Source organism: Anas platyrhynchos, chromosome 14 (assembly GCF_047663525.1).
Source record: "Anas platyrhynchos isolate ZD024472 breed Pekin duck chromosome 14, IASCAAS_PekinDuck_T2T, whole genome shotgun sequence".
In the NCBI taxonomy this organism is placed as follows: Eukaryota; Metazoa; Chordata; class Aves; order Anseriformes; family Anatidae; genus Anas; species Anas platyrhynchos.
In genome coordinates, this window is record NC_092600.1 from 9785214 (window position 1) to 9803477 (window position 18264).

General features: G+C 65.4%; 2 protein-coding genes across 4 annotated transcripts; both read right to left on the reverse strand.

Annotated features, from left to right (window-relative positions):
- Positions 1 to 879: 879 nt before the first annotated feature.
- Positions 880 to 14164, reverse strand: GRK6 (G protein-coupled receptor kinase 6). Of its 3 annotated transcripts, none has more exons than XM_038186575.2 (16): positions 14005 to 14164; positions 11858 to 11953; positions 9572 to 9684; positions 9342 to 9419; positions 9010 to 9110; positions 7888 to 7980; positions 7556 to 7619; positions 6812 to 6941; positions 5945 to 6089; positions 5221 to 5258; positions 4995 to 5084; positions 4697 to 4905; positions 4346 to 4483; positions 4002 to 4139; positions 3681 to 3815; positions 880 to 2206 (listed from the first exon to the last, which is right to left on the reverse strand). In XM_038186575.2, the coding sequence occupies exons 1-16, from the start codon at positions 14054 to 14056 to the stop codon at positions 2156 to 2158; spliced, it is 1671 nt and encodes a 556-aa protein (XP_038042503.1). In that variant the 5' UTR covers positions 14057 to 14164; the 3' UTR covers positions 880 to 2155. The 3 variants fall into 3 exon arrangements, with proteins under 3 accessions (XP_038042503.1, XP_027324207.2, XP_027324206.2); XM_027468406.3 differs by having other exon boundaries at positions 5945 to 6135; positions 6801 to 6941; XM_027468405.3 differs by having other exon boundaries at positions 880 to 2947; positions 5945 to 6135; positions 6801 to 6941.
- Positions 14165 to 16504: 2340 nt separating this feature from the next.
- LOC113845158 (alpha-2Db adrenergic receptor-like) lies at positions 16505 to 18230 on the reverse strand. Its single transcript, XM_027468408.3, has one exon. It carries the CDS (start codon positions 17656 to 17658, stop codon positions 16621 to 16623), a length of 1038 nt encoding a protein of 345 aa, XP_027324209.3. The 5' UTR covers positions 17659 to 18230; the 3' UTR covers positions 16505 to 16620.
- Positions 18231 to 18264: the final 34 nt, after the last annotated feature.

An 18264-nucleotide genomic window follows, 5' to 3' on the forward strand; every position in this document is an offset into this window, starting at 1 on the left:
CATGGTGCTGGTGACACTGGGACCCCCGTGCTTGGTTGCTGCAGCCCAGGCAGTGCCCAAACGGCCCAGCCCTGACCGCTGCCATGGGCGCAAGCTCTCCCCATCGCTCCCCATCCCCCCGCAATGCCTTCCTTTCTTCCATGGCTGCAGAAAATTCCTGGATTTTACCCCAAGATGCCCCCTCCGAGTGTGAGAACTCCTCCTCGGCCCGCTCCCATGGCAACTGTTCCCTAGCTACCCGGCCGCACTTGCTATTCTCATCCCTGTGCAGCTGTGCGCGGCCACCCCGCGCTGCGCACCAGGCTGCCGACGGCCCCGCCACCGGCACCGGGCTCCCGGCCCACCCTGCACGGCCCCGACCCTCTCCCAGGCCAGGCTGCCGCCCTCGGTGTCCCCATTCCCGGTGGCTCTGCCGGCCCCAAGCCCCGTGCCAGGCCCTGGGTGTCCCCTTCCACACGTGGAGCCGTGGCGATGCCACCCGTGGGGACGGGGGCAGTGGCACAGCTCGGCCCCTGCGCACACCGGGGGCTGTGCCGTGCCAAGGGCAGGTGGGGGATTCTGCCCCAAAGGGGACCACAGCAGCCCCGTGGGACACCCCATGGCATGAAGCTGGGACCTGTCACACCCCTGAAGCATCCAAACCACCCTGGAGAAGCCACTGAGGGCCACCCGCAGCCCCTGGTGCTCAGCACCACCTCTGCACGCCGGGAGCACCAGCAGAGCCCACGGCCACTGGCAATGGGTACAAGGCCACGGGGCCTCCCCTCTCAGCCCTACAGCACCCCCCTGAAACCCTGCACTCCCTTCTGCCTCCCCCCACCCACCCCTCGCCGTGGCAGCAGCACGCGGCGCGGCAAATGACAGGCGTTAACGCAAAGGTTAAAAATTTAAATATTTCCAAACTTTAGTGCAAGGCAAGCGAATGATACCACAGGTCCAAGTAGGTGCTCAGCCCACCCGCGGGGCCTGGCTCAGAAGGAGCAGGGGGGCGGCAGCACGGACGTACACACAGACAGACAGACACACACAGAGCGGTTATTGCTGGGGACACGGCCGGACAAACATGCACGAGACGGGACAGGGGCAGGGGAGCCGTGCCGAGCCCCGTGTCGCTCCCCGGGGACACGCAGGACCCCTGTGGGGGCTCAGGTCCCACCAGCTATGCCCTTGGGCACGGCCACGTTGGCTCCCACAGGTTGGAGGATTCTAGGGGTGCTCCCTCTGCACCCCAAAAGCACGGCCCCGTGCGCTGCTGTCCCGAGGGACTGCCCGCAGCGAGCACGGAGCTGGTGGCACCGTGCTGGGGCCACCCCGCACCACGCAGGGGAGCGACCCTTGGGGCTCTACCTTCCCAGCGGGTGCTGCAGGGAGGCTGCCAGCGGGCCGGGGGGGCCAGGAGCAGCTCCTGGAGCTGGCAGCACGTTGAGGAAGGAGGCAGGAGGAGGCAGGCAGGGAAGCGGGGACGAGGCGGTGACGCTCTGCTGCCAGGAGGCAATGGGAGACGCTTGGGCACAGGAGGTCCCCGCGCCTCGGGGCTGAGCAATGGACTCCTCTGGAGCCAGGGACGCCTCAGCAGGGCCCAAGGGGTCCGGGATGAGATGCTTTCACACCTCAAGGCACGCAAAGCCTTTGCCCAGGACTCCCCGGTACGAAGCTGGGACCGTCGCTCCCCCCCATAGGAGGACATTTGTGCCTGTGACAGGGTGGGGGCAGCGCCGGCCCCCCCCCCCCAACCTATAGATTAAAAACTGACGTGTGCTATGTACAGACCCACGGCTATAAATACACACCAAACCCGCGGCGCCGCTCCGACACCACGGGATGTGGCAGCAGAGCTGCTCCAGCCCGGCCTCGGCCCACGCCGGCACGATCCCTCCCTCCTGCCCTCGGCCCCAGCGGTGGCACCGTCCCCAGCAGGATGCTCAGGGCACTCCACGTCTGTCCTGGGGACGTCAGCTCGCCCGTGGCCAGAGGTTCTGGGGCCTGGGGTGCTGCTGCCAGCGCTGGAGCTGTCCTCGGAGTCTTCAGCCAGCCTGGTGAAGCTGTAAACAAATCCACCTCGCGGGGCCACTGCTGCCTCGGCCTTCGGGCTGGCCTCTCGTCCTGCTGGGCGCCCGGAGAGGCCAAGGGGGTCCCAGGGGCTGGAGAACGTGCCCTACAGCCGGGTGGGCTCTTCCTCGCTGTCGCTGCAGTTCCCACAACAGTCCTGAAGGCAGAGGGGCAACGAGAGGGTGGAGAGGGAGAGAGGAGCACAGCAAGCACAGGGTGAGCACGGTCACACAACACAGCCCCTGGCTGCCCCCTGGCAGGGACGGGACGGGTCCCCCAGGCGTGGGAGAGCTACGTTGGAGGCGAGGGGCTGGAGGGGACCCCAAGGCTGCAGGGAAACAAAGCTGCACCTTGGGGCTCGGCTCCTAGCAGACGAATTGGTGAGCACACACGGCTGCCTAGCTCAGAAGCTGGGAGGAAGAGGGGCGCCGTGGCCTGCAGCCACCCGGGGAGACAGCTCAGTGCCAGCACGGTCTGCCCCAGGCAGGGCTCAGCAGGCCACGGAAAGCAGCTGAAGCCCTCGGGAGGGGGGCTGAGCACAGGACTACGCCAACCCCTTCACAGTTTCTCAACCCTTCTGTGTATCCCGGACACCCAAGGAGAGGAGCGGAGGCAACCCAGGGCTCCCTGCAGCCCCCCAGGAGCAGAGCTCCCGGCGGTACCGGGGCAGCTTTGGCTCAAGCCGAGGGCAAGGCTTCCCCCAGCAGGGAAGGCAGCGAGAGGAGGGAAGCGGGATTAGTGGCTCAGGGGGCAGTTAGGACAACAAGCAGCTTGTGCTCTGGTGGGGGGGACAGGGTTAGGCACTGAAGGACAACACTCCTCTTTCCCAGATCTTGCCATGTCCGTGGGCCACCGGGGTATTTCCCTGAGCAGAGCAGCCGGGAGGGACTGCTCACCTCTGGAAAGAGAAAACACGTGGCAAATCACAGCACAGCCCCTGCCACCGCTCAGCCCAGCCTCGCGCAGGTCCTGCCTGCCTGGGGACGAGCTGGGTCACACCGAACAGGGAAGCACAACCGGGAGCTCGGCGGGGAAGCGGGACTCAGCGCCGGGTGCCTGGGAGTGGGTCCAGGGCTGGCCAGAGCCAACCGTGCTCGAGAGCCCCAGCTGCAAGCAGCTGCCGAGGCAGCAGCCCAGCCTTTGCCAGTCCTGGAAAGAAGGCAAAGACTGTTCTGGCCCAGAGGAGGCACGCAGGCAAACAAGCCCGCAGCAGATGCGAAATGTTTCTGTTCTCCTCATCCCTAGAAAGCGCCGCTCCTCTCTGCCTGCCCAAGGTCTAGCAGAAAGGCTCTGGGGGAGCCTGGGAGCCCACACAGCCCATACCAAGATCAAGGGCTTCTTCGGGGATGGGATTATGCATGTAGGAAGGGAGAAGACTTGCTATTTTAGTGCCTTCGGCAGCATCTCTCCGCCTGTGTGACTGCAGCATGTTTAGCCAGGACACTCCAGCCCAGCCCCCTCCGCGTGCAGCAGCACCAGGAGAGCCTCCCTGCAGCCCCGCGGGGGTCCACCCGAGAGCCCCGGGGTCCGGCCACCCAGCACAGGGGTCCCCTCCCTGCCAAATCTGCCTGGCAAGGGTGGGAGAGGGCTCAGGGCTGCGGAGCGAGCGTTGGGTGAACGCTCTTCCTTACCTGTCTGCTGAAGAAGCGCTGGAGTAACCCTTTTTTGGGCTGGGGGGAGGGCTGCCCTTTCCAGTCCAGGTCTGGGGGCACCGAGCCATCTGTGCTAAAGACGTTCAGCTCCTTGAAGCACTCTGTCTCGATCATCTGGAAGAGGGCAGAGATGGCTGAAGGAATCACCACGCAGAGCCCCTCACTGAGGAACCGGCACAGGAGCAGCAGGGACAGCAGGAACCCTGCAGGACGCTGCCCTCAGCCACGGCGAGCACAAGCAGGGCCAAAGACCCATCCTGCAAAAAAAAGGGGCTGGTGCACGTGCCAGTCCCCACCTACCTCATTCTGCCAAGGAATGGGCACGCTCCCTGTAGCAAACTTCTGGTAGAAGTCATTGTCCGTGGGCTCCAGCTCCACGCCTTTCACCGTGGAGAACTGCTCGATGTCCAGAACGTCCTTGCAGTAGATGGCCTGGGGCTGAAGAGCACACACAGGGCTGTAACGCCCGGCCCCACAGCGATGCCACCCACTGAGACAGCCGTGGATGTTGGGAATCCACTCGTGGCTGTGGCCGGGGCAGCAGCTCCACGAAGAGAAAAGGAACCCAGCTCCTTGGGGAGCCCCCCGGGGGCTCCCCCTTCCCTCGACAGCACCAGCGAGGTCAGGACGTGGGCAGCACTTACGTCTGGTTTGAAGGGGGGGTCCAGCATGCCCGCTTCCAGCCTCCGAAAATTGAGGTGCTTGAAGAGAGGGTGCTCCTTCACTTCCCTGGCCCCAGCCCCTCGGCAGCCCAGGCGCTCCAAGGGGTCTTTGCACAGGAGCTGCAACACAAAGGGACATCGGTGACCCCATGGTGCTTCGGGCAGCAGCAGCCCTGCTGTTGGCTCGTGAGGAATTCAGACCCTCCAGACCCTCCTGCACTATCTTAGAGCCAGAGCAAGGGAACCCGACCTCTGGCAGTGCCTCCACAGCCCTGATTTTCTGCTGCTGCGTGCAACGGGGTGGGAGGTGTGAGGGGACGGCGATGCTCGTACCATGGTGCAGAGGGAGCGGGCGCAGGGCGAGAACTTCTCGGAGTACTCCTCCTGCACGTCCTTCACCAGGCGCTCCACCTCCTCCCGCTTGATCTTCTTCTTGCGCTGCTGGAAGGGCGACTGCCCCTCGATCATCTCGTACACCAGGCAGCCCAGAGCCCACCAGTCCGGGCTGAACGTGTAGCGCTCGTTCTTCACCACCTCTGGAGCTGCACGGGAGCAGGGGCGAGGGACGTGTGAGGGCAGGGAGGGTACGTGTGCAGTCGGAGGAGTTTTGGGTTAAACCAGGGGCACTTACCCATGTAGCCCACTGTCCCTACACGTCCTTTGATTGTTTGGCCCTCGGGCACGTGCACGGCCAGCCCCAGGTCTGAGATACGGATGTGACCTGCACAAACGGCACAAGTCAAGAGGACGGGGTCAAGGGGCAGTATTTGAGGCTGCCAAGAGCACAGAGCAACCCTGCTACAAGCACAGGAAGAGAGAAGGACCTAGGCCCGGGTTTCTCTTTGCCCTGCACTCACCATGGTCATCCAGCAAGATGTTCTCTGGCTTCAGGTCCCTAGGAAGGAAGAGACTTGATCAGCAAGAAGCCCACCATGAAAGCAAACACACAGGGAACAGCGACGTCTCAGCAAGTCACGGGTAAACAGCAGAGGGATGCAGTGCCCCTGCCTCAGGCCCCCCCTGCCCTGGAGCTGGCCCTGCTGCTCCCCCCTGCCAGGCAGAGGCAGGTCATGGCAACCTCGGATCCTCCAAAAGGAGGCAGCGAGCCTGTGGCTGCCTCCTCTGCATGCACAAAACTCACAGTGGGGCAAGCTGTGCAAGAGGGAGGGAGCAGAGGCTGCTTCTGCTTGCCCTGCCCAGGGCAAGGCCCAGGGTGGGACTAGAAGGGACTTTCTGGCTCCGGGTGCTGTCCTTAATGCAGCAGCACACAGCTGGTGAGAGCACTCAGCTTGTTTTCCCTCCTGCCCAGTGTCAGTTCTTCGGAGTTAAGCACCCAAGAGCTTAACCCAAGTGCCCTGAGGCACTCAGAATTCGAGTCCTGCTCTGGGTGATCCTTTACCAGCACAAGGAAGCAAAACTGATTCTTCCTGCATCTCCTGTGAGATCAGCTTTGTGTTCCTGATCCCCTCTCACCCAGCTCTGTGCTGCTTTCAATCCTGAGCTTATTTTCTTGAGCAGACAGTCCCGGCTGTCTGTGAGAGCAGCAGAAACCTTGCTGCTGCAGCCAGTACAAGGTCTCACCTGTACACTATCCTCTCCTGGTGCAAGTCCTCGAGGCCACAGCAGATCTCAGCAGCATAGAAAGCTGCCCGGGGCTCCTCGAAGCCAGCCTCGCCCATGTGGTAGATATGGAACTTGAGGTCCCCTCCATTCATGAGGGTCAGCACTAGGCAGAGAGCATCTTTAGTTTCATATGCATAGGCTAAGCTCACCTGCAATTCAGGGCAGAAAGGCTGTTAGAAGACACAGCTGGAAGAGGGAGGCCCCCCACTGACGGACACTTTGTCACCCAAGAAGCCAGGCATGGGCAGCAGGACGGGGCCTTCACAGAGGGGAGGAGGCAGCGGGGGAATTGTTGGAGCCCAGGGAGCATCTCTAAGTGCCCAGCAGCCCCTGAACGCCCTCAGCTTTCCTCAGACAGGGAGGATATTATCTCCCCGAGCCAGAACTGCTCCCCTCTGGGGGCAAGCAGCACCCAGCAGCACCCCTGGGGCAACATCTCATGAATTCCCTGTAACGGGAGGTTTCAGGCTGTCCACACCTCTGTGCAGCCAGGGAGAGCTCCCCGTCACGTAGCTTAGGGACAGGCTTCTGCCCCTTCAGCTGCCTGGAGAGACAGTTTTCACTGCTTCCTTTTGCCCTAAAGGTAACAGGGTGCCCGTGAGACTGGATGGGACTTTGGGCCTGCCTTTGGAGGCATTCAGGTCATCTCACGGAGGTGGCAGGAGGTCCTGCCAAACCCCAGCCTTATGAGAGGTGTGCAGCCACCAGGACCCTGCTCCTGGGGATGAGCTGAAGAGCACAGAAGTGCCCGGCCGGCTGGTTGTGGAAGGAATCAGCCACCACAGCAAAGTGAGAGCAATTCCCATGTACTTACTACAAACCTACTGTTCACTTTTTCCAGGATCTGTTTCTCATTCAGGGCCATGGCCTCTCCCTTCCGCTTTTTGATCCGTTTCTTCTCCAGCTTCTTGCAGGCGTACATCTTCCCCGTGGCACGCACTTGGCAGGCACAAACCTGGAGGGGGGGACAAGGCTCAGCGCTCTCCCGCTGCTGTCTCTGTCGTGGGGTTTAGGTTCTGCTCTTGAGAGGCACAGGAAGGCAAAGAAGTCCTCGTTCCAGCCTCACCCCGAGGTCGGCACGGAGCGAGCTGCCACGGCGAGGACACGGGGACACAGAGACATCTCGGGATGTCACAGATGAGCAGCAGAGAGGTACAGTGCCCCCGCCACCTGTAGCAGACACCACGGCTGGTGCCTGGGAGGACAGAAGGCCACTCCAGAAATAGAAGGAAAGCCTGACAGTGCCAGTTTTGGGGAGTGCAGTTTGCTGTGCCAAGACACTGGGAGAAGACCTGGTTCCCTAGCCAGCAGCGTGCACGTGCTGCCTCTTCTGTGCAACCACCTCCTGCACCTCCCGTGGCTGGCAAGAGGGGAGCTCCTGTCCATCAGAGAGGAGCTGACGGATAACGCGGTGCCCAGAGCACAGCGGTACCTGGCACGGAGCCCAAGGGAACAGCCCTGCAAAATCCCACAGCCCACGGAGCCAGCAGCTCCTTGCCCCAGGTGCTGGAGCAGCTTGCAGCAGGCTGCCTGCCCGCCCCGAATGCGGAGGAAACGCCGGTCACTCACCTCTCCAAAACCGCCCTTGCCTAGCACACGGTACTGGCGGAAAGTGTTTTTGGTCACTGGCTGCCTGCGAGGCAAAGGAAACCGGAGTGAGACGGGAGCAGGACGAGAGCAGGAGCTGAAGCCCAAACCACCCCCGTGCCCTGAGTCTGGGGGTCACCCCGAAGCCCCTGCTCCAGCACACCTTGCTTCCCTGCAAGGCTGGGGCAGCCCGTGGAGGCTGTTTGTGCCAATTCGGGCCCTGAAGGAGAGGGCCCAGCAGGGAAAGGAGCTCTAGGGACCCCTCAGGCAGCCCGTGTGCTGCAGGCACAGGTCTCCCAGCGAAGCAACGTTACCGTTCCAGCCATTTCCACTGCAGGAAGCGGTTGAAGTACAAGCTGTCGAGGTAGTCAGCAAAGGGAGCCACACTCAGGTAGTCGTGGATAAGCCTAGGGGAGAGCAGAGCCAGCGAGGTGAGAGCTGCTCAGGGCTGTGACAGACGGCGGCGCAAGGAGAGGAGGTGAGGAGCCCCGAGAACCCGGTCGCTTTGCCAGCCCCTCACCCAGCCCAGGGCAGAATCGCCCTGCACAGCCCTGACCCAAAAGCCCACCAAGGTTTGGTGCAAAAAGAAGATGTGTTGGAGACACCACCGTGACAGAGGTGGTGCCCTGGGACTGTGCTGGCACTGGTAACTGTGGCCTTTCAGCACCGTGGGACTAAGGGGGGTGACAGGGCTCTGCAATCCCCCTGCTCACAGGGCGCACGCACACGGCTGTGATCAGCTGCCAAAACCTGCTAGCAACACCCAGCAGCGGGCGCAGAGCCGTTCAGTTTCAGCTGAATTTCCAGCACAAAAGGCCACCGGGGATCCCTCTCCGGAGAGCTAACTGCCTGCCGGGCCGCTGCCAGGGCTGCCCAGCAGAGCAAAAAAGCCTTACAGACACAGTGTCTAGACTGGAGCCGTGCATCAAGGCGAAGCGGATGGGCTCTTCCCCTTTCAGAGCTTGCCAAGAGAAGGCAGGGCCCAGCCCGCAGGCTCTGCATTCAGACGGTGACAGCAGTTACCACACACGGAGCCCTGGGTTAGGCAACGCGCTCCTGCCGCTGCTCGGGGAGGGGTTGGGGGGCCCACAGCCCCGTTTCCCCAGCAGCTTCCTCTTCGCGCCCGGAGCCAGGACCTCGGTCACCGACTCTGTGATGAGTCGAGGGAACAGAAGTGACCTTAGGTCCCTAGAGCGACGATGGCAGCTCAGCCCCACGGCGAACCGAGCGCAGTGACAGAGGTTCCCGCAGCAGTTTGTGGCTCTCCGAGCCCACAGGAGCTCCTCGTGTTTGTTTTCCTGGAGCTGTGCTGCAAACCACCAGCCCTGAGCTCTGCCCACGCAGTCCCAGCCCTAACACCAGCCCTCGGGGGGCCTGGAGGAAGGGAGCGGGGTGGATGAGGTGCTCGGCGGTGCGAGCCCGGCCCCACAACGTACTTGGTGGATTCCTTGAAGAGCTCCTTGGAGGGTTCCTGCTCCAGCCGCTCACAGCAGGCATCCACCAGCTGGGGGGGGACTTCAGGCACGTGGTCCTCGCTCTGGGGACAAAGGGAGCGGGTCAGACCCAGTGAGCAGAGCCCAGGGGTCCCGCCGGGGAAGGAGAAACCCACAGAAACGGCCCCCAAGTGCTTTGGGAGCAGTGGGAAAAGCAGCGCAGGCGCTCGTGGGGTGGACTTTGCCCTCTCCCTCCTGCCTGGGTGACGAGGTGCTGCCAGCCTCGCAGCTGTTCCATCCACCCCGGCAGGCACCAAACTGCTCCTCTCACTCACCTTTGGCTTCAGGTACTTCTCGATCAGGTGCTGCCCGCATTCCTTCCGCTTCTCGTCCGGAGCCACCTCGTACCCGGCCTGCACAGAGCAAACACCGTCGGGGGCAGGCCCAGCAGGAACCCAGCCCTGCTGCCAGGAGGCAGCGAGGCCCAGCCCCAGCTGGGAACCCCAGGAAAGCCCTCTCCCGGCCCCATAGCCCCAGGGGGACACAGGGACATCCCGGTCCTTACCACGGCGTCCAGGAAGCTGACGCAGCGTGCCAGCTCGGGGCGCGTCTCGCAGAACTGCCGGAACAGCGCGCGCCCGATGGGCTGCCTCTCGCACAGGCTGTGGTAGTCCCGCTCTGCAAACGGGGACAGACAGGGTCAGGGCGGGCTCAAGGGCCTGGACAGCCCCAAAATCCCAGGAGAGGGGACCCAAGGATGAGGGGCTGCCATGATTGAGTTTTTGCAGCCCCCTGCGGAAGGCGAGCCCTCAGAGAGGCTCTGGCTGCTCCTCTGTGTGCTCTCCCCGGCTTATTTTGAGGAAGGGATCTCAGCATCTCCCCTCCATTCCCTCCCCACACAGAACTGGCAGAAACACAGCTTTTTGGGGCCCTGAGGGACGCCCTGAGCTTGTTTCGAGGCAGACCCATGCCTGGGCTCGCTCTGACGACTCCCGAACCTGCTCCGCTTCCCCAAGGCCCTGCTGAGAGCAGCGGGGCCAAAATGGGGGAACCACGTCCAGCGGTGTCCTGGTAGTGCTGCACCACGGCCCCACTGCTCGTACCCCAGGTCCCACCGCCCTCTGCAGCTGGATTTCCCCTGCTGACTCCTCCGAGCCCTCTCCCTGAGGTATTTTGAGCCGGGCACCAACATCTTTGACCATCCACACTGCTTCCAGTCCTGTTTTTTTTCCCCTTTCAGTTTAAATCCCGTTTAATCACGGACCAGAACTGCTGCCCCACAGGGCTGCCTGGGACTGGAGGCGCAGCCACCCAGCACCTCGGGGTGCCCTGCACCCTCGCAGCTCCCCACACACACCTCGGAGCTTCCACCCTCTTCCTCCCTCCCCCTGCCGAATTACCGCAGCGCTGCGGTCACCGAGCTTCCCTCCAGACCTACCCCAAGCTGCAGCACCCGGCCAGGGCTCGGCACCTTCCTCAGCACCCTGCAGCACCTCACCCTGCCCTGCTCGGCCCCGGGGGCCCCCTCACACCTCCCGGTACCGCCGCCTTCCCCTGCCGGTGCTGCAGTTTGTCCCGAGGAAGCCGCGGCTTCCTGGCGGTGCTCGGCGTGCGGGGAGGCTGCCGTGGGGGCGGGGGCCGCTTCGCCAGCTCGGCTGCCCCGGCTGGTTCCCTTGTCTGCAGGGGAAGGAGTTCCCCTTGGGAGTTTGGGGCTGCCGGGATGGGTTTGGGGCTGCCCAGGCGCGCTGGCGGTGCAGCCGGCAGCCAGCCCCGCTGTGACCCCGCTGAGGGAAGCCAGCGTGTTTCTGGTGGGCTGTTTCCCCCACAAAGGGAAAATGAAGGCACTGCAGCTGCTCAGAGAGCTGTGAGTAGGGATCCGGGTGTCTCTTAACGAGGAAACCGAAAGAGGCAAGGCAGAGCGCTTCTCTCGTGCCTCCGCAGGGGGAAGTGGGGGCATGGGTGGTGACAGCCACAGGCTGGGATGGATGTGCCCACGGAGCATCGCAGGGATCCCCGAGCTGGACAGTGGGATGGCAAAAACGGGCAGAGAACCAGCACCCACCGCCAGCAGATGGGTGGTTTGATGAAGGTGAACTTCTGCTGGAACAGATACGGCACCCACAGGATGCTCTGCCGAGGGCACGGAGTGGCCAGAAATGCACAAAGAGCTCGGGGCACAAAGAGCTCGGGGCGGCCAAGGTGAGAGCTGCAAGGACAGCAGGAGCTCAGGACCTGCTCCGAGAGGCAGCAAACCAAGGCTGGAATCTCTGCCTGAGTGCAGTGGTTTTGGGCTGGGAGGTGCCAGCGTGCATGATGGAAGCCCTTCAGCCAGGTGCTGCAGTCCCACGTGCCTTCAAGCGGAGCCACCCTCGGGGTCACCAGCTCCTGGGACACCCGGGCAGTGAGGAACCCAGAGCTGTGGGCGCGTCCCAAACCCAGGCAGCCCCGTGACACCCACCTTGAACCAAGGCCAGCGCCGTGCCGCTCCGCAGCTGGCAGCCGAGGCTGGAGCGACAATTTAAACAAGCTCGCCCCTTCCCAGCAGGGACGGCATTCCCACCCTCCAGCTCCCCAAACAATTCCACCTGATGCCGGGACCAAACCTGCTGCACAAACAACGTTCAAGCCAGGAGGAGTACAAAGTGCAAAATCAAACGGACAGGCCAGGCCCTGCCCAGCTGCACAATTCTTACCCCTACGGCGCAGCAAGAACCCGCTTGGCCCCCACACACCTCCCTGACCCACGAGCTGAGCGTGTTCGGGTGTGCCCAGCTCCGGCAGCGCGGTGCCCACAGAGCCCCCCTGGCCACGGGTGCTTGCCCCCCGTCCCGACCCCGCAGCCGCTGCTCACCGAGGGCTTGCCGGAGCTCCTCGCAGAGGCTGATGTGGGGGAACTGCAGCATCTGGCGCCATTTCTTGCTCTTGCCCTTCCTGTTTCCGCCGCCACCTGCAGGGGACACAAATTTGGGGTGATGAGGGATGAACGAGGGGTGTCCTGGTGCAAGAGCACCCACCCTGTGTCCATCCCGGGAGCGAGCCCGGGCAGGGCCTGGTGGTTTCACCACCTCCTGGGGTCAGAACAGAGCTGGATGCTTCAGCTACTTGTCTTTAAGATGGGAAAACGAAGGCGGAGGGAGCCCCAGGTCACCCCGTGCCTCGGGACCTGCGCATAACCGAGCAGCTCTGGAGGCCAAGCCCCGCTCGGTGTGAAGCTCCCCGCCGCCGGTTTCCTGCCGTGGTTACGATGCTCCTGCCACCTACTCACTCCAGGCTGATTGCTTACTCCAGGGAGGGGCTCGCGGAGAAAGGACCCGAAGAAAGCTGGGAGACAGGAATTCCTGCTCTCCTCCCGGCTCCACAGACAGCTCGCTGCCTTGCCCCGGGGCTCATGGCTTCGGTTTCCCATCTGTGAAGTGGGGCCACTCCCTGCGCTCTCCCGAGATAAGGCAGCGAGATCCACCGGGCAGATATTCCCCTGGCTTCGGGTGCTGGGGCGAGCGCCCAGCGCTGTAGGACAGGGTGGGAAAGCTTCTGGAGACACCGACAGATTTACATCCCAGCCAGCAGCACGGAGTGAAACCCGCCGGGTCGCTCGCACCGGCCAACCTCCATGGGGATCCCTCCATGGGGATCCCTCCATGGGGATCCCGCGTCCCCTTTTTGGACAGGCACCAAACGGCCCCGCTGAGCGTGGCCAAGCGCAGGGCTTCCCAAAATCAGTGTTGACCATCGTTGAGCAGCTCTTGAGAAACGCTTTCCCAAGCCGTGCCTCTGCCACAAACGCAATTCAGCCCCGTCCCCAAGGTCTGGGCTCGTGGCACCCGGTGAGGCCCGGGGGGCCCAAGGGGGACGCGCCGCGGCCCCGTGGAGCTGCGCTGCATCTGCCCCCCAAGCAGCAGCCGGGCTGCACGAGCGTACGCGCTCAGGAAGGAAGTGACTCAAGGGTATGCAGGGGTGGAAGAAACCAGCAGCGCAGACACCTTCTTGGCGGCCGCAGAAAGGACGGGGATGGCACCCGCGGCCCCGTAAGCAGGGGAGGGAGGGCAGAGCCGTGCCCCCGTAACGCCCCGGGGATGCGGGTCTGCACCCCGCAGCCCGTTCTGGAGGGAAGGAGGCTCCGGGGCCCCTCGGGCACAGCTCTCCATGGTCCCGTGGGTGATGCTGAGCGGGGAGCTCGCCCCCTGAGCGCCCTCCTTTTGGGGACGGGGCCAGCCCGCGGCTCACCGCAGAGGCGTTTCGGGGCTCGGTGACACCTCGGTGCCGGGCTGCCGAAACCGGCAGAGAGGGAGGACAACGGGGGAGGGCTCCTCCGCCTCCCCGGGGCCCAACTCTCCCAGGGCTCCTCTGCTGAGCCCCCCCAGCTCCTGGCAGCACCTCTCGGGGTCGTGGCACCGCCGGGATGTCCCGGCGGCCCCGTGCGAGGCCGTGTCTCACGTCCCGAGGTCCCGAGGCTGCCGTCGGGCTCCGTCCGCGTTCGGCGTCGCCTGCACCGGTGCCCAGGTCCCCGTGCTGGATCCGTCGCCCTGCAGCCCGGTGTTGGGGCAGCTCGGGGTCGCCTCCACCCCGGTGCCGTTAACCCCGGTGCTCAGGGCTCACCCCCAGCCCCTCTCGTTACACTTTCGGGGGTCTCCCGGTACCGAGCACAGCTCCGCACCCGCTGGGCTCAGCACCGCTCCCCCCGGTGCCCCCCGGGCCCTGCCCAGCTCCCCGGTGCCCGGCTGAACCGGGGCTCTGCCGACAGCCGCGGTGCCCCCGGTGCCCCCGGTGAGCCACGGGGGGGGCCCGGAGGCTGGGGACGGCCTCGCCCCCGGTACCGACGGCGGCTCGGTGAGGCCCTGCCGTGCACCGGAGGGGCTGGGGACCCCCGGAGGGCCGCACGCCCGGGGGCGCTGAGCACCGCTGAGCACCGGGGGCTTCGTGCAGGGCCGGGCCCGGTCCCTCCCCGGTTTCCCAACCCCCCCCGGTTACCGGGAGCGGCCCGGTACCGGCTCCGCTCACCTTCCCGTGCCTTCAGCAGCACGGTGTTGGCCACGATGTTCTCCAGCTCCATGGGCCCGGGCCCCGCCGGCTCCGCGCCGACACCGATCGCGTCCCGGCCGCCGCCGCCTCCCCCCCCCCCTCCCCTCCCGTCCCCTCCCGCCCGCCCCGGCCGCCGCCGCCGCCGCCGCCAGGCCCCGCCCCCTCGCGGCCCAACCAGCCAATCGCTGCCCACGCTCCTCCCGCGCCGCGCTCTGATTGGTCCGTCTCGCTCCTCCTCCCAGGAAGCCACGCCCCCCCCTCCCCGCCGCCGCGCCGCTGCCCTCCCGGCGGAGGTGTGAGGGGGCGGGGCGGAGAGGGGGAAGAGCGCGTCGCGCGGCGCCCATTGGTGGAGGCCGGCGAGGGGGCGGGGCCGGGTGATGATTGGAGGGAGAGCTGTCAGTCAGAGAGCGCAGCCGCAGCGCCGCGCGGGGATTGGGCGAGCGGCAAGGGCGCCCACCGCAGTGAGGTCCCGCCTCCCGCGGGATTTGATTGGGCCGCGAGCTGCCACTCTGCGGAGGGAGGGATCGTGATAGAGGCGTCGTGGAGGGGGCGGGGCTAGAAGGTGTTTATAAGGGGGTGCGGGCGCGGGGGGCTTGGCAGGCGGCGGTGGGTGGGCTGCGGGTTGGGTGGGTGCTGCGTTCGTTGTCGCTCTGCCCATGCAGGGCGGTGCCAGCTCTGTGCTCAGCCCCCAGCCATTGCTTTGGGAAGAGCCTTGGGTTTCTCTGCCTGTTGGCCTGGGAGCTGCTGTGCTGGTTTCTGCCCTGTTAGGGCTTGGTTCCATGCCCTTTTCATGCCCAGGCTCCTTTACGGCTGGGGGTGAATGCCATTGCTGGAGGCACGAACCTTCTCCTTACGCCACCTCCAGTAGCAGGGGCTCATCCCACCCAAGGAAAGGGGCAGCCTGGGATCCTCCCTGCTCACCACCCCCAGTGCCCCCACAAGCACCCCCTGAGCTCCATCCCTGTGTGCTCCCCTGCTCTGTGCAGGAAGGGGAAGGTTCCTCTTCCCGTTATCTCTCCCGATAACGACACAAACTGCACGGGCAGCGAGCGCTGGTGAGAACCTGCCAGGACTGTGCCTGGGCTGCCGTTTTGCAGCACCGCGGGCGGGCATCACTGCCCCCAGCACGGTGTCAGAGCACACACACGAGGGTCCCGGTTCCCCCCCTCCAAACCCGGCTGGAGGGGGAGGGAGGGCTGCACCCCCCTGCCTGGCACAGCGCAGGGGAATGGTTCAAAAATAATCTCGACAAAGAAACAGCACGAAAACACAGGACGCGGTTCAGGTACTGCACGGGGGCAGGAATAATCGGTGCTGGCGGGGGGAATTGTTCTCCCGATCAGGGGCCGTGCTGTGCGGGATAAAGCAGCCCTCCAACACACTCTGAATGCAAAGGGACACGGAGGGGATGGGGCAGCCTCCTCGGCCTGCTGTGCACCCTCACGCGCCCTCCCCTTGGGTATTTTTAGCCGCCAAGTGCTGGTTAATTGTGAACAGGCGAAAGGCCGGCCGCAGCAGGGGAAGCAGGCGGTGGCGATAGGGGCAGCTCCTTCCGTCCAAACCCTGCCAGCGCCGTGCCCCGTCCCACAGCATCCCCGTGGGGAGCGGGGCCGGGCCGTGCCCGGTGCTGGTGCCACACGCCGACCCGACCAGGGCCACCTGCCCCTCGCCACCCCGGTGCCCGCGTCCCTCGCCGGACCCCGGGGCTGGCCTGGGGCCGGCGGCGTTCCTCGGGATCCGGCTCCCAGGCGCCGGCGGCTGTTTTTAGCCGAGTGAAAGTTTGATGTTTTGAGATTTTCTATTTTGAGCTGCGAAGCTGGAGAAGTCGAGGCGCCTCTGACCCCTGCGTGTCTGCGTGGAGCAGCGAGGCCGGGCTGGGCTGCCCGGCACGGGCACTGCCCCTGGGGGCTGTGGTTGCCCCTGATCATCACCCCACAATTCTCCCTCATGCCCCGGGCCGTGACACGGTGTGTTTCTGCCTGACCCCATCTCCTGCAGCGAGATCCCGCTGAACCCCTCGAGCAGGCAATAGGGTGCTCTGCCCCAGCCCAGCACCCGTTGTGCCCCCATGGCATGGAGGGGACGGCCTGGGGAGCTCTGCTGGAGGCACTGGGCCGGTACTGGGATGCTGTGTGGCACGGCCAGCTCAGCCCAGCACCCGTGGTGCTGCTAGGTGGGGGTCTCGTGTCCCCCACGGCAGCCACAGGGTCTGTCCCTGTGCTTTGTGTGAGGATGCTCAGGGCCAAATGCGAGCAGAGGAGCCGGTGTTTGCTTGGTCCATGAGGCTGTCCCTGTCCCATGGGGGTGGCAAGGAGTGCTGGCACTCACCGGAGGTGCCACACGAGTTGTCACCTTTTACAGGTCACCCACGCTGCAAGAAGTGCTGGGCTGGAATGGGACAACCTGGGAGAGGAACAGGGCCGGGTGCCCACAGGGGCAGCTCACCAGGCTCCCGGGAGGCAGACACCAGCCCCAGCTGTGCAATTTGTCCCTTTTTATTCACCCTCCTGCAACATCCTGCGTTTCTGAAAGTACCTCGGGACCAGGACCAGCAGCACAGCCCTCTGTGCCCCCGCTGTCCATCCCGGGGGGGCTCTAGGAGCCGTGCCGCCTGGGCACCGCCAGGAGCCTGCGGAAAGCAGCACGGAAATCCCTGTTGAAGACGGTGTAGATGACGGGGTTGAGGCTGCTGTTGCAGTAACCGATCCAGAAGAAGAAGCTGAAGAGGGGCTTGGAGACGCGGCAGCCCTCCCCGCACACCGCCTCCAGGCTGTAGGTGAAGAAGAAGGGGAACCAGCAGAGCACGAAGGCCCCGATGACCACGGCCAGCACGATGGTGAAGCGCCGCTCCCGCACCCGCACCAGCCTCCGGCGGCACAGTGACACGCTGTGGTGCTGGCTCCGGTGCCGCCGGCCCGGTGCCGCGGCCCAGGACGCCCTCCTGCTCGCCTCCCCGGGGCACGGCGCCGAGCCGCGGCGGGCGGCCAGGACCGCGGCGTTCCTGCGCGTGGTCAGGCGGTAGATGCGGCAGTAGACGGTGACCATGACGAGGCAGGGGGCGAAGAAGGAGGCGACGCAGGAGGCCAGCACGTACCACGTCTCGTCGCTCAGCTCGCACACCCGCGCCCGCGGCCGGGCCTTGAAGAGGGGCGGCAGGGCCACCAGGGCGGCCGCGGCCCACACGGCCCCGATCATGCCCTTGACGCGGCCGGGGCTGCGCCGCAGGTTGAGCCGTGCCGCCCGGGTGACGGCCCAGTAGCGGTCGAGGCTGATGGCGCAGAGGTGGCCGATGGAGGCCGTGCAGAGCAGCACGTCCAGCGCCAGGTAGAGGCTGCACCACAGGCTGCCGAAATACCAGTAGCCCATCACCTCGTTGGCCAGCGAGAAGGGCAGGATGAGGACGGCCACCAGGATGTCCGCCGAAGCCAGGGACACCAGGAAAAGGTTCTGCGGGGCGCGCAGAGCCCGGCTGGTGGAGACGGCCGCCACCACCAGCGCGTTGCCCACCAGCGTGGCCAGCAGGACGGCGAGGACGGCCAGCAGGATGAGCCCCGTGGCCGCCGGGCCGTGCGGGGGGCTGCCGGCCTGGCTGCCGTTACCGGAGGCATTGGGGAGGGTGCCGGTGGCCTCCATGCTGGCCCGGCCCCGGCCCCTCCAGTGGCCGAATCCCCATGGGGCTGCCCCCCGCTGCGTGCACCCCGCTCACCGCAGCCTCTCGCCGCTCGGCCCCTCCATCGCCGACCGCCCCGGGTGTCCCGGCCACCGCGGCTCCCGAGCTGACCCGGTCCGGCGGGGCAGAAGCGGTGTCCCCCAGCCCGCTGCCTTCGTGCTGTCCCCACAACAGCCGGCAGCGGCTCGGCGGCAGCCCCGCTGGCTCGGGCAGCCCGTTTCGTCCCAGCCCTGGGGAGGAGGGAGGGCGGGAAGCGGGGAGGGAGGGACGGCCGGACGGCTGCTATCTCTGGCAGGAGCCCAAGCATCTGTGGGCAGTGGGAGAAGCAGTTCTTGCCCGTGCTTAAAGAGCTCCTGCCAGGGTCACCGGGAGGGTGGTGGGCTCGTGCTGTGGGGCCGGGGCACTGCGCTGTGGTGCTGAGCCAGCATCCTGCTGAGCCCCAACCCACAGCACCTCTCCGGCTGCCCCGTGCCGTGTCCAGCTCACCAACACGCTGCCTGGTGTAGCACCGACCCTATCCCTCCAGCTCAGCCCTTTGGGGACGAGGGAGGTGGAGGAAGATGCTTGGT

Bases quoted from the DNA above. Each gene is read 5' to 3' on its own strand.
- GRK6 (XM_027468406.3), bottom strand. From the start codon at position 14,056: ATGGAGCTGGAGAACATCGTGGCCAACACCGTGCTGCTGAAGGCACGG. The intron at 9,111-9,341 runs GTGAGTGAGAGG...CTTTGTCCCCAG, and splicing joins AGAAGTACCTGAAGCCAAAG to AGCGAGGACCACGTGCCTGA. The intron at 6,136-6,800 runs GTAAGTACATGG...CCTGAATTGCAG, and splicing joins AAGTGAACAGTAGGTTTGTA to GTGAGCTTAGCCTATGCATA.
- LOC113845158 (XM_027468408.3), bottom strand. From the start codon at position 17,658: ATGGAGGCCACCGGCACCCTCCCCAATGCCTCCGGTAACGGCAGCCAG.